A 14,943-nucleotide genomic window follows, 5' to 3' on the forward strand; every position below is an offset into this window, starting at 1 on the left:
AATGACTTATTGTCACCCGTATTGAATATTTATAGGACGTCTGATCTTGCCCTTAGGAAAACCAAGACATCTAAACAATGCCACTAGAGTGCGTTAAGTGTGTAAGTCTTTTTGTTGCGATAAATTAATGTGAGCATTAAAAAGCTTCATTAATGTGGTATGTGTCGTTGATTAAAAGATTGGAATTACAGTAATTTTCCAGTTGTAAAGTAAATTTTAAACTAAATAAATAACATATCAAGTCCACCGTGAGGAGTAGGTAAGGACATTGTCTTTCGCACTGATAAAGTCTCCAAATTCCTTAGCTTTGAACACAAGTGCACAGCGTCCAAAAAAGCCCATACATACATACAACATTTACCACTATTTCGTGGTATGTATGCATTGTGTTGCATCTACTTAAAACACCCGTGATAACCAAAAGTCTTAAATAAAAACAAGCTATAAATATGAATGCAGTCACTTCCATACGTAGAAAGTACATAAATGCATTTATCCCCAATAATAATAGAAATTAATATGAAAGTAAAGCATTGGAAAGTTTATTATTACATTCAAATTGGTTTAGCCTACTTTGTTAAAGAAAGCATTTCCAACTGTATAATCTCGAAAGCATGGATTTGTATTGGTAATACGCCGAAAATAAACGAAAGTCTCGTTAAATTACAGTAGCTTAAGTTAATATTGATAAAACAATCGTCATTAACATTCCATGTTTGTTCATGACCCATTACATTGAGCAAAAGTCTCATAGGTGCCATATCATGCCTCAGCCAGCACCTACCTACAGAAATAAAAATATTAAAGACTAGCCGTTTTCCCGCGGTTTTACCCGCGTCCCGTGGTAACTACTGCCCGTACCGGGATAAAATATAGCCTATGTTACTCGTGGATAATGTAGCTTTCGAATGGTCAAAGAATTCTTAAAAACAGTCCAGTAGATTTTGAGCCTATTCATTACAACCAAACAAACAAACAAAGTTTTCCTCTTTATAATATTAGTATAGAAAACATCACGAGTATAAACGGGTGTATACCCATCCGCCATTACGTCACTTTAGGCATTCAAAATTCTTTACGTGCCACAGAAAAAAACAGGTGCTCAATAATAGGGAACACCCCCACTATGACATCATTTTAACATTTCAAGTTGTTTACGTTGTTGTAGACGTAAGTAGCGTGACTAGTGGGTAATCTTAACGCATGGAGGATGAACTAATAGCTGTTAGAGGCAGTGGGTGTAAGCGCAGGCGCAGCTACACGTTCTTTGCATCGTGATTCACCCATGCTTTGTCATTAAGGCTTTTCATTAAGGGGCAAATAAAATCAAAAGTCATTTATTCAAATTAGCCTGCAAAACAGCACTCTTCGAACGTAAGAAATTTACAAAAGACTGCCCCCAAAACGCCCGCCCTTCACCACTTCCTATGTGTTTTTTGCTGGGAAGAAGTGGCGCAGAAACAAACTCCCCAGCAAGAAAAACAACATGACAACATGTTGAGATTTGATTGAAGGTTTCCTCCAATCTCCTTCCAAGCTTTTTACTAATGTTCGTTCTGCTTTTAATGAGAAATTCAATCAATAGTAATTGTTGAACTTTTGTCGTCTTACAGTCGATTTTCTTTTTAATAGTGTGATACAGAACAAATATTTGTCAACATTAGTAACTATTTAGTTACATATGTATGTCAATATAACTAATTTTAAGTCAAAGTAACCGACTCTCATTATTTTTATTTCCCAGCATATTCACTATCAAACTGCAGCATCTTAGCATACAATGTAAAGTGATAGCAGTTATAACAAGTGTGCGTCACGCTCTACAATGAACTAAGGGGCACAATACATCAACACAGCCGGGTTTTTCCAGCTTTTTTACATTTCCTTCAGATAAATAACTCCAACTCCACGCTAATGATTACTTCGGAAAAACCATTATCATTTGAATTTTTTCAACAATAAAGTGTTGCCCTTGTCAGCTAAGATTTATTTGTTCCCACAGATATGTTGCTATTAACTCCATGTAGTCACTGCATAATGTGTTATTCTTAACACATACAATTATCAGATTCTTGGAATCGATATTAAGTTGTCCAACAATTTTAATATTGATGAGATGCATTGGAGATTCCGGGTTGACAATGTGTTGACGTCGAGACATATTTGATCCGCATACAAGTTAGCTTACGCAGTATTTTGCACTTTATTGATACCCTCACAAATACGCTGCCAACTTACACGTGGTCAGCTTTTATGGTCAATTCAATTGGTCATTCTTCTTCTGGCATATACAACGAGATTCATCATCATTCGCAAGAAATCATTAGATGATGCAAAATTTTGTTTTTGATACCCATATATGGTCATGGGCGACAATCGATGTTGATCTGTTTAGTTCACCTAAATGCAGTTGATACATTTATGGTGTTTATTGAATGTGTTAATCATACTCAATGCCGTAGTTCTTAGAATTGAGATCGACAAAGCGCAATACTTGTGTAATGTAAAATGTATGTATTGCTAAATATACAACCGGATAATATAAGTCTTTCATTCAGCAAACTAACGTCCGGGGTCGCCGGCCCTTTTGTCACGATTTTATATTTTGTCCGATTATCTCAAGCATTGTACTCAGACGAAGAAACGTTTAGTCATTTGCGGTCACCTCTTGAGAATATTTCTCCGTTTGCAAAAATATATAAATCGGCATGAGTCAGCTTGATTGTCTGCTCACTAATCTGTATGTTTGCTTTGACTGTCACTCATCATTCAAGTATGCTGTGACGTTTTTGTGACAACTTTAGAGCTTGGGAATGATGTCATTGCGGTCTGTGTGCTCGGCAATGACTGCTTGGGCTATAATTACATTTTACTTTGTTTCGTCACTAATCCACATATATTACGTCACGCTCTAGTATTTGGGCGTCTGACACCATGGCAGCATTGTTTCACTCATTTAGCAATAAAGCTGCGGGAGGAATCTTTTAATTACGTCGTTGTTGACGAGTGCGCGGTTTGATGCCTCGCCTTGACATCATACTGGTTGGGTGGCTTCTCCATGTACAGTTTGGGCGCAAAGGTTAACGTTTCCTGGGTCTACGTCACGCCTACGCTGGACTATTGACGATTCGCTATGAGTCGTCCTGATGCACAGCACGTGCGTGCGCCTACGCATGCAGCGACGTGCCTACATTAAGCACTTGCTACACGTATTTGGTGATTCCTAGTGCGCCGCGCTTTGACCGTCACGCCCAGGAACCGAGTGGGTTTTTCTCAGTAATGTTTACGTAGTAGGATTACGATCGTCGGTTGTGAATTTGATGCGTAACGGATGTGTACGGATTAGCTGGCTGCTAATCGTGATGTTTGACCGAAACGTGACGTTTGATGCTTGTTAGAGCATAAGTACGTGGTTTTTTTGGGACGTGTTCCTCTTGACTGATGAGATTGAGTAGTGAACGAAACTCCAACTGCATAGGGATATAGAAACTTAAGCAGTACATACATTTCCGTTTCATAATGAGATTGACTCAAATAATCTTTCGAATCTCGTTAATAATATTAAATAATGACCTTTGATTATACAGCCAACCAAGTATTATCAGATTTATTGCACCAGATAAATCTGTTTAAAGTTGTTACCAATAATTTTAGTTACTGGGCGGTGCCCGACAGGTGCGTAATTGACGTAATTTTTAGTAACAGCTGGTCGCCCTTCGGGGTGTCACGACACACTTCGAAGTTAGACCTCAGATAAGAAAGAAAAGTATCACAAATATTTAATTCCTGGTTGGTTTGGTTATAAAGACTTAACGGTCTATGAACAAAAGCTCCTTATCATCATTATGGAATAAATCTGCTTGAGTGTTTGTCTTGGATTTGATTTTCGTACAAAATATTGGATATTTGCAGCATTGTTTGATTAAGTATTTTTTATTTGGTAGTTGGTTCATGTATGGTTAATGAGAAATGGCAAACATCTAGATGATTTCCCTCATACAGACAGTTAAGAGCATTACAGGCCGCCAAAATTGTATAAACTTCATGTTATACTTAGGTGTGATAAATATGGCTGAGAAGCCCGTGAGTCAGCTCAAAACGTGCTAAGTTTCGAGTGCATAAGGAAATTGACATAATATTAACATTTTACAGCCTTGAAGTTTTTAACGAAGGAATGTTATGCAAGAAATTGCCAGACATGGCAAATTGATAGTACGTTGTGTAGTCATAACGATTATTTTAATGCACTAATATTCAATAAGGTACTTATTTACGAGATTCAATAAGCGATTATCGTGGATAATTTAAATTATCACATTAGAATGTGGAAATTATTTTGTAACTACAAAATTGCATATTTTTTTGGTCTGTAAAAATCTTAAATCACTGGTGCTAATATTTTATCCTTTTACAGTTTATTAACAAAGAATAAATATATAGGTACTTACTTAAAATTACCTAATAATTTTAAGTAAGTACGTTTTTAAATTTTAATTTCAATGATGGTCAGGGGATATCTGAAAATCAGGGCTGTGCCCAGCACAGCTTATACTGAGATATACCCCTTGCCACACTGGTTCTTTTTTTTTTTTCTTGTATACTTTTTGTTTTTTTTCAACGACTGTATGTGTGGCTAAATAAATGGTTTAAATGGTAAATGGTTTAATACCTCTTAGGTAATTTTAAAAAGGCACAAGCAAAATATCGTTAGTTTCTATTTATCCTAGGCTGTTATTGAACTTTATTAAAAAGATAGAAATAAAATAGAAAAAAAGCTTCTTATTTTATTCAAAGCATGCGTTTTGGTGGCAACAAATTCCCTTTTGCGTCTGCGCAAGAAGTTTGTACACTTTAGATTTATAGTTAGTTTAGTAGGGCAACGTGGACAACACGGAACACTGACAATGCCGGTTTATGACTAAATTCCGATTTAATGGTCACAAATGCTGGTAACTGGACCACTTGTTAGTGGTTACTCTAGTTTTAAATATACGCCTTTATATTTTCCATACGGATATTTCGAAATTAAGCATTCAACTTTTTTTTATCGTGTTGTCAATTCATTTAAGTAAAATACCTTTGATAGATACTGATTTTAGTATTTTTTGTGGGATTATAAATATTACACTCACTTATAGGAAAGTATGTTAATAACATTCCTATTGAAATAATCTTAAAAAATGTTTACTAAAAACTTAAATAAGAACAAAAATACATATTCAGTTCACCGTTTTTCAAAAGTCATAATTTGCTGTTATTTTAAATGCTATAACTTCTTTGCACAATATTTATTATTCTTAGGAAATCCTGTATCGCTTGTCCTAAATTTGAACCTGTTTACGTTAGGTAGCGGTTTAAGCAAAGCTACTATCACCTAGCTCAGATATTTATCAAAACATTACAACAGGACTTTGTGTCAAACTGCATATCATTTATGATCATTTCTATAAATGTTGTCTTATAAAAAGCAAATAATTTTTAAAAGATTTTTTTTTCTTCAAAATACTCCCTCATACTGAGCTGAATACATCAAGCCTTATGCTCACAAGAGTCCAATAAGTTACTATCTGGTCTCTGAAACACGAAAATATTACCACGAATCACCTAAGAGCGCAAGACCCTACACTAGAAGACTACAACTTGATCTAAAACTACCGTCTTTCGTAGCTCAAAGCAAAGATGATAAAAACCTTTTCCATCTCAAGCTAACAATAAATGTTTCATTCACCTCACCCAAGTGACTCCTTAAAACCCATTATGTCGTTACTAAAGAGATTATCCTTAACTCCTTCGAGTGGATAACCACTAGTTCAATTGAGAGTGATTAATCTAAGCAATTCAATCTTAGGAGTTAGTCAGTCAATTGACGCTGGTACATATTGGAGCGATGCCAACAGGAAAATCGTTTGAACGCTTAAAAACTACCTCTAATAACTACTTAGGAGCTTTTGTATTGCAAATCTGGGTGCGTGGATTTTTATTTTAGCAGCATTCTTTGTATTTAAGTACCTATGTATGTTGGTCTAGTGGTCGCAGTCTAAAAGGCTCGGGATTTTGATCTTATAAGCAGTTGTCACCGGTTGTTATCCAGTCAAGTAAATGTAGTTACGATTTTCCATCATCAGCGGTTTTCAGCTTAAAATCTCTAGTGTAGGTGTAATCTTATTAGGTACCTAAACAAACCGGCGGCGTAAGAAAAAACAATTACATTATTATGCAATTACTTGTCAAATATTAGTAAATTATTTCACTATCTAGGGCATGTGATGTGATACGAATGATATATTAGAATACAATGTCCGCTAAATGTCTTGTTTACGGTGACCAGCAAAAAATAACTGTGCGCGTTTATTGTTATCTTAGTTCGATGCCACTGGGACACCGATATCTATTATATTCATTAATTTAAGAAAGTATAAGTTGAATAATACGTCATCAAAATCCAGGAATGCTCTTTCGCTTTATTAAAAAGTAATCTAAAAAAAGTCTACAAAACTCGAAGCAATCGGCACAAAAAACTACATATTTTAAAGCACTTCTAAATCTAGTCTTATAAACATACTAAATAGTTCGTATGATTTATTAATTACAGCTTTGAAAGTAACACATACCAGGCGTTTCCTTTCCTTAGAATTCAAGTAAAGATAAAAATATTAATCCGGTTAAACTTCAATGAAACATGGACATGTGCTGCTTTCCAAACGAAAGTAATTTATCATCCGGTACCATTGAGTTATTTAATAATGATGTGTTCCCATGAGATAATAATGTCTTATTATGTATGTACTGGTTATTTATAAACAAGGTTTTTATTTAGACTGATTATAATGTCTACTAACACTTAGATTGAAACTCGACTTTACTTGACCAATAAATGATTGGACGATATTAGACTGGTGTTAATGATATCAGTTTAATTCAGAAACAGGATATATATGAATCTAGCAAATAAGTAGATGATAATAAAAAAAATAGACGAAACTAAAAATGTAGCTAGATTTTGTATTTTTTGTTATGTGTACCAAACGGGATATAAACGTCTGACACTAAAGCGATGCTTACTTTATTGGATAATAATATTGACACTAATACCAAGAATATTACAAAAACATGCAATAAAGTCGGAGACCATGGAAATCCTTCAATTAACGTTTACATAAATATTATGTATGATATCGGATACGGATGCACGAGTGGCTCACCTCGGCACTGCAGGTTGCAGGTTGCAATTATAGGTGAATTTGTCACGAGGTTTCCGTATGCTGCTCAATGCCAGCCCCATGTGTTTATTGCTATTGTTTTAGCTATATAACTTTTGTCTATAAATTGCCTTTTTTTTAAGTCACGCAGACATTCAGAGGAATTTTAAGTTTTGGTTTAGCTATATTATTTCATTACCTTACGTTGTATTGATGAGCGGTGAGAAAATATATAAAAAGTAAAAAGCTCATTTCGTTTGATAGCTAGTCAGAGTCAGAGTTCAGCAATTTTTTTAAGGCAGCGTTTCCAGATAGCATCTCATACTTTAGTTAGACTGTACTGTAGTATTGCCGCCTAGAACCTTACTATTAGAATAGGAAAAATATTAGCCTACTCACGAACTAACTATCAAGCTTCGTTTTTGCAAAAATCCCTACAATGTTGTGATCGTGACAGTTAAATTTTATAGCGAAGTCTCCAAGCGTGTTGATAATGATAATTTGTACGTTTAAAGGTCTTTCTGGTGAGAAAATTACTCAGCTATTACATACTACGCGTTACGAGACTATTTATTTTTGCCGCCAGACATTAATTTAGCAATATAATATGTTCTAGTATTCCTGATAAAGTGACAGCTTTATAGCTTGAAATGTTTGGACGTGGACCCCCGCCAGACACTAAATGCGATAGTAATTGCTTTAATTTCGAAACTTATGAAAAGTTTCTTGACCCGATAACATTAAAATTGCGATTGCAAGAGTTCGTAAAATAAGACAGTTCTTGTAGCTAAGTGACTATTTTGTGGTGCCTTAGATCTATATCGAAATGCCTCTTGTCTATGTCAAAAAGCCACATTGTAAAGTAATAAAACGAAACATTTACCTTAATTTGATTTTACGACTTCAGTATAAACACAAAATTGTCTTGTTGCCCATTTCTAGAGAACTAACAAAGTTTTATTATTTATTTAAATTAACGATTGTTTAAACACCCATCAAAATGTTGTTGGCTGTTTTGTGGTCAACCAAATATGGTAAGCTGGCGCCACTGTGGAAGTCTTGTTCGTTAGTAGCTGATATATTGCCTGTTCCAAGTAAAGTAGGCGTGTTTACTTATTTTTATTGGATTACATGTGACATGCTGATTAGTTATGCCGTCATAAAACCCGATTTGCACAGGTTTAATTAGACTTCTGTTCTTATACTGAGCCCACGTCAAATACGTTTATTGAAATTAGGTAAATTAATAACAATTTTTCAGTTACATTGGGCAGCTTCAACACAAGCTCCCTATCACGGCTGCCTATTGGTATTACTGGAAAAAGGAAACGGCCATGTGATAAACAAACATCCGAGCAACACAGTAACAAATGATTATGTTCTTAAGCTACGTAATATTTTATATTATTAGAATAAGTACACCCACTGTAGGATGCGGAGCTAATAACAAAATCGCCTTTTTTATTGTTTCAAAAGTAGCTGGGAACAAAAGATCTGTCAGCATTGTTCGGATGCAGGTGGGCGCTTTCACAACCGGCGCGTGCGTCGGATGCGCGACTTGATATCATTAATCTCTTGTAACTAATCATTTAGTTTAACCTATCTATTTGATTCGGCCATTCTATGGTTAAGTATTTGGATTAAGAAAAATAATATATGTAATTATTTTTGATACTGAATAAATTTGACACATTTTGAAGACATTGTTAAGGTCTGAAAATATCTTCTATCTTATGAGCGATATAAAAAAAATGTTTTTTTTTTTTTTTCATCATATCTTATATATAAAAATGAATTGCTGTTCGTTAGTCTCACTAAAACTCGAGAATGGCTGGACCGATTTGGCTTTTTTTGGTTTTAAAATGTTTGTAGAGTTCCAGGGAAGGTTTAAACGATACGAAGTTCGCGGGATCAGCTAGTTTGACATACAAATAAAATCGTCAGGCGAACCTCTGATAAGAAGTAGGTATAAGTAACATTACAGAACAGTAAATAACATGATTTTCATTTTGTTTTGTATTAGAATCTGCGATTGGAGTTCCTTTGTTACATAAAATTATCCGAATGACTAATGATCATCATTCTTGAAATCGAGCAGGTGAATCTCGACAGGTGATGATATTAATAACTGATCATCACTCATGCAACTGTTTCGGTTAAAAGGCCATTAATTTTGTGGCCAGATGTGTTATTGTTACATAAATAAATATAAGGATTTGTAATAGTTAAAAGTTTTGAGTTGTGACAATTAATGAAGTGAACGATGACAAACAGGGTGTACAATACTGTAAAAGACGAAGAATAAAAATACGAATACTTTCAGGAATAATAATGTGTTTTTCTAGTTAGCTAAGGATATCAAAGTTTGTTGATCCAAATGCCGTTTATCATCCTAACTGTTATCTTCACACACAAAAATGAACCGCAATACTGGCTTAAGGGCATCAGATAAAAGCAAAATTCGTGAGAATTAAAACATTAAAATAATTTGAAACACCCGAGTTCAGTATAAATGGTGCTCCAGTTTGTTTGGACCGGCTGCGCGGGCGCACGCTGGTCGCACGAACAACTCGATTGCGACATAGGCCCTACGTCAGGGCAAGTTTGATAATGTGGCTGTTGCGACGTTGTTAACTAGATTTTATTTGTATTTTTGTTTTTGTGCTCTCATTTGTTGAAATACAATATATGAAAATGCTCTAATGTCTACACAAGTTGTGTTACTTGTTCCAGCTACTGTGCAGTCATATTATCTATAAAAAGCTATATTAGAACAGCATGTTTTCGAAATATTCTTATTAAAGAGTCTTGAATGGCAAATTATGGTTTATACGTAAATGTTTCTACCTTGAAGCTGGGGTATAATAAGTCACTAAAATGTTCAATTGTACCTAAACTAATGTCACCTATAAATGCTATGATAAACATATTCCCAAACGCCTGTGTCTACAAAATGTAAGATTTTAATTATAGAAATGACCTCCCCGACCTCGTCTCGGCCCCCACGGCCGCAGTTTCATTACTTTTACGAAACCTCTAGTGAATTAGAGCAGTAATTTGTGAGTACGACGTGTCCTAGACGTATTAAGGCACAATATACTTACGTAAATAAGCGCTCAAGTGTATGTACTGTCGCGGTCTTTGAAGGGGCTTTAGTCAAGCTTACTTTACTTGTTCAGATTTCTGATCGTATATTATGTACTTATGTGGCGAAATTAACATAGCATATCGAATATCCATCCATCACATACCGACTTCTAGGCCGATGCATCTTTTTTTTTCTTTCAGTGTATTTAGTAGTATTAGTCGGTTTAATTTTTTTTGTGAAAAGTTTTTTTCTTAAGTTATTTTTTTATGCTTACGCGTTAAGACTATAAAAGGTTTTATAGTCTTTGGAATAACTTATTTACTTTATGCGTTATTCATATTTGAAAACAGCAAAAGCTAGACATTAGATAGATTTGCATCAAGTAAGTAAAAACTTGCCTTTGCCTTCTTTAGACGCTTGATAATTTTGAGAGTAGTGGTGGGGTACCTATATTATACTTACATTATAATAATATACACTATAAGTACTTACTTTTAATTATTTTATAAGTCTCAATATTAAGCCATTTCAGCAGAGTCCCAATTCAAAGCTGATATTTACCGCCCTCAGAATAAATTATTTCTATCTGTCGGTATCGCTGATTGAAATCTAAAAGGATTTATGTTCACATATTGAACTCTGGTTACTCCAATTAAATTCGACTTGATATCTTTGCGTCGAGTTCTTTCACGTAGCAACCTATTTGATTGGAGGACTGCAAAAGAACAGTTAACCCATCACGGTGCCTGTTAAGTTATGCCTAACGAGTTGCGGCAGACTAACTGTGCGAACTTCAATAAGGTCGTACGTTTTATAAGTAGGTAACGAATAACCAACTATGCCCCAAGTTTTACAAGCCAAGGGAACTACTGACTAAACTAAAAAAAAAATAATGACCACTTGACCCAGTAAAATTGTCTCAGCTTTTATTTATTTAACAATTTATTCACCAAGAAAAAATAGGACAACCAATAGGACTTTGGAAAAGGAAAGAATTAATGCCGGATTTATAAGATTGGTGTCTGTATCTGTAAAAGATATATTATCCTAGTTATATAAGGACTATTTAAAGGTATTGTCGACTTTGGTGCCTGCTTCATTGGTTATCATTTTGCCTGGCCGTAAAGACCTGCAATACTAGAGAATGCGACAAGGTGCGCCGGATATCAGACGAATGCAACACGACCGTTACTTTGACGGTTTTCTATCTTTACCTTTATACAGTGTTTAATGTAAATGTGTGTTTGTTTCGATTTGCACGCTTTCATTACTAAAATTATTTGGATATTTGGTTTAGGGATGGATTGGGTCTCAGGCAAATTATTGCAAAGATTTTTGTCTGTGAATTTGTTCCTTCAGAACTTTGAAGGGAAATGCAGCAACGTTGAAAGTTTTCGTAAACCAACTTTTACGTCACAATTTCTACCAACAAATTCAGATGGGTAATGAGTGACAAATCACAGGAGACAGCTAGTTAATGCGTAGAACATACCGTGCACCGGTAAGGTCTAAAAAGTCTTGTAAAAACTAAATGAGGGATGTTGGTTAATCTGAATCAACACTACGGCGTTCTAGGTACTAGCGACATTTCTTGTTATGTACGAGTACACCCGATCGCTTGCATATTTGTAGCAGTTGGACGTTTTTCTTACACGCTATGAAAAAATGGCATGGTCTTTTTACCACAGATACCTTTACTTACCTACTCGTTTTGATTCTAAGTAAGTTTTGTAGGATAATAATATATGCAACTGTTTTAATTCGTAGATATATGTAGTTGTTGGTTTCTCGTTAACTGCGGGAAGGATGACAGCAACCAAACCAAGTTATGATATTTTGAAGTTCTTTGCCTCTCAACTTATATCCAAACAATGCTTAGTAATATTAAATTTTAATACAAATGTGTATTGTTTCCCAAAAAATTTAGGACAAATAAACCAAAATTAACGTAGACCTAAAATTGTAAAGGAAAATCCAGATGATTAAAATTTAGGTTAAATTATAATACGGATGTAATTTCTTATGTGGTAATATTGTTTGGTTAGCCAGCTGGTTACTAGACCAACCAATACTCAACCACCATGGCTTGCTATAAATTATAGGGCTGCCAGTGTTAATGTAATTAGATCTTGAAATCAAAATACTTGAAAACAAGTCATACCCAGGCAGGGGTCAGATAGGCAGTCGTTCCTCTAGTATCGACCTGCATTCGTTAAGACTGGTATATGAACTTAATTTTTTTGAGGAAAAGCTTGATACATGATAATAATGAGCATCTTGTCTCATTAGCAACTGGACTAAGTACATATAATGAGTTTTTCCATAACAAGCAGATCTTTTCACATTAGTATATGTCTTGAAAGGGAAATACAAACTTAATATTACCAGTAGGTACACTAACCTTAATAAACATAGCATTTTAAACTAGTTTTCGTTATTACACTCGACAGCAAACAGCAAAAACCCTATTTACAAGGATATTTCACATTGTGACAACCCTGTAATTGCGGCGTGGGCGCTCGTTCATACGGCATGCGCGGGCGCGTGTTGCAACGTTTGCGACACTGTCTCAATAAAGTGTATGGTCAGCGGCTTTACGAACCGCCATTGTGTTTACTTCACAATATCCTCCCCTCTGTTAAACTGTTTCATGTGACATTAGCAAAATTTTGCTAGCGTCACGTGACTGCGGGATTGTTCGAATGAGTTACCGCGGCCCTGGTACATAAAAGGCCTACGAAGGAACACGAAGGATTTTTAGTCGGTAAAAGTCTCACACGCCCTCACTGCCAACCAAGGACGTACCCGGGGTTCAAGGGGTCCGGACCCCTCCCGAAAATAGATGCAACCCATAAAATAAATCCCTCAGTAGTAAGTACAGTGCCAGTAAATAATTTGTGAAAACAATTTTCTTTTCATTTTAAGTATCCATTTACGCGATACCTTAATCATTTGCCTGGACCTGGACCCCCCCGACAAAAATTCTGGGTACGTGCTTGCTGCCAACCCACAGCGGGATTCGGGGGTCATTTGATGATTTGTGCCATCGAAGAAAAGAAGCTAGCGTCACGTGTTCCTATTATAATTCATATAAATTATTGCATTTCGTCGTTCAATCAAACATTATACCATATTGCCTTATTGATCTGATTTGTTGCTAGTATAAACATATCGTTTTAGATTGATAACTATGATCACTCTAAGTATACACACTAAAATAAATATAGACTAGTACCAAAATGGTAGATTAATATTAATGGTCATACTGAAATAATCTCACAAGAATTTAAACAAGTCGTTTAACTTACGACTCGGCATAGTTTTAAAGTGTGACTCGACATAGCATGCGCTTGCGCACGACGGCCGCGACCCTTGCGTTCACTCACGCGCAGCGAACACGTCGACCCCTTATCTGTTATCACTCGATCTTGTTTAACAGCGATTTCGGAATGCTTGGACACTGCATAAACCCTTCCAGTGTAGATAATTATTACTGTGCGAGTATGTGAAGCATTTGTCTAAGTGTTTGTTTACAGAGATATTAAGCAACAATCCGATGATTTTTTCTTACGAAATATTAGGATAGTCACAACAGCCGTAACATGATGTCTCGTATGAATTACCTAACCGAATGATAAAAGATTCAAAATAAAATGTCATGCTACTATCCTACCAATATTATAAGTGCGAAAGTTTGTGAGAATGTATGGATGTATGTTTCTTATTCTTTCACGCAAAAACGGCTGTACCGATTTGGTTGAAATTTGCTTTGTAGATAGGTGATATCCTGGATTAACACATAGGCTACTTTTTATCAACACACCACGCGGGCGAAGCCGCTAGCGGAAGCTAGTATTTCATATTTTCGTGATTAAAAACACTGTCTGTTGCATTAAGAAAACGAATCATATTCCTTTCTTAAGCCTTCCTCGTACCTACTGCGCCTGAGTCACTTAGCGGCCATGTTTGGTTGCATGGTCCGCCATTATAAATTTAAATACGACGGTCATTATCGATTACTCGTATTAGAACCGCTATTTGATTATGCGTTATTATGTGAATTGTCCGTAATAGATGCAGCTCATTGTTTTTTTATTTTCTTTATAGCGTAACAGTACTATTGACGTTGGTGATCTTAATGCCTCCCAAATTATTGGGAACGATACATTATACTGCTACATGGATGATTATGAACCCTCACCTAAGAAATTAGATCAATTTAATAAGTCCCATGGCAAGGCGAGCCTATCACTGTCAACTAGGAAGAAATTCAGACCCAATGCCGAAACATGATCCTTGAAACACTGCAGATATACTTAGTCACGGCGTAACCTATAATTTAATGTAGGACAGAATATAAGTAACAGGTCTTGACTTATGTTATTCTCCATTTCACAGAAAACCTGGCGCCCTCAGAGTTGAAGAAACTTAGAAATAAACAGAGGAAAGCAAAGCGCAAAGCCGAACAGGAAAGCGCGTTACAGGCTCAGGTACAGGTAGGTTACTGTCACGTAATTTCCCACCAAAACCTTGTGACTTATGTAGTGACATACAAGAAAAAAAATGGTGTATATACTCCGGTCCCGTCACAAATTTCGCCACAGTCGTACATATTTTTTTTTCAAATTAGACCAGCAGCAGTTCCTGTTAGCGAGT

General features: G+C 35.6%; 1 protein-coding gene across 2 annotated transcripts in view; it reads left to right on the forward strand.

Annotated features, from left to right (window-relative positions):
* LOC110376339 (N-alpha-acetyltransferase 15, NatA auxiliary subunit) overlaps positions 1 to 14,943 on the forward strand; it is a 75,616-nt gene that overhangs the window by 53,591 nt on the left and 7,082 nt on the right. Inside the window, exon 11 of one of the 2 annotated variants that reach the window (XM_021334783.3) lies at positions 14,686 to 14,783. In XM_021334783.3, coding sequence (XP_021190458.1) covers positions 14,686 to 14,783 — 98 coding nt within the window. The remainder of the gene's footprint in view (positions 1 to 14,685; positions 14,784 to 14,943) is intronic. The other variant, XM_049841298.2, reaches the window with a different exon arrangement.

The sequence above is a fragment of the Helicoverpa armigera genome, chromosome 19 (genome assembly GCF_030705265.1).
Source record: "Helicoverpa armigera isolate CAAS_96S chromosome 19, ASM3070526v1, whole genome shotgun sequence".
Lineage (NCBI taxonomy): Eukaryota > Metazoa > Arthropoda > Insecta > Lepidoptera > Noctuidae > Helicoverpa > Helicoverpa armigera.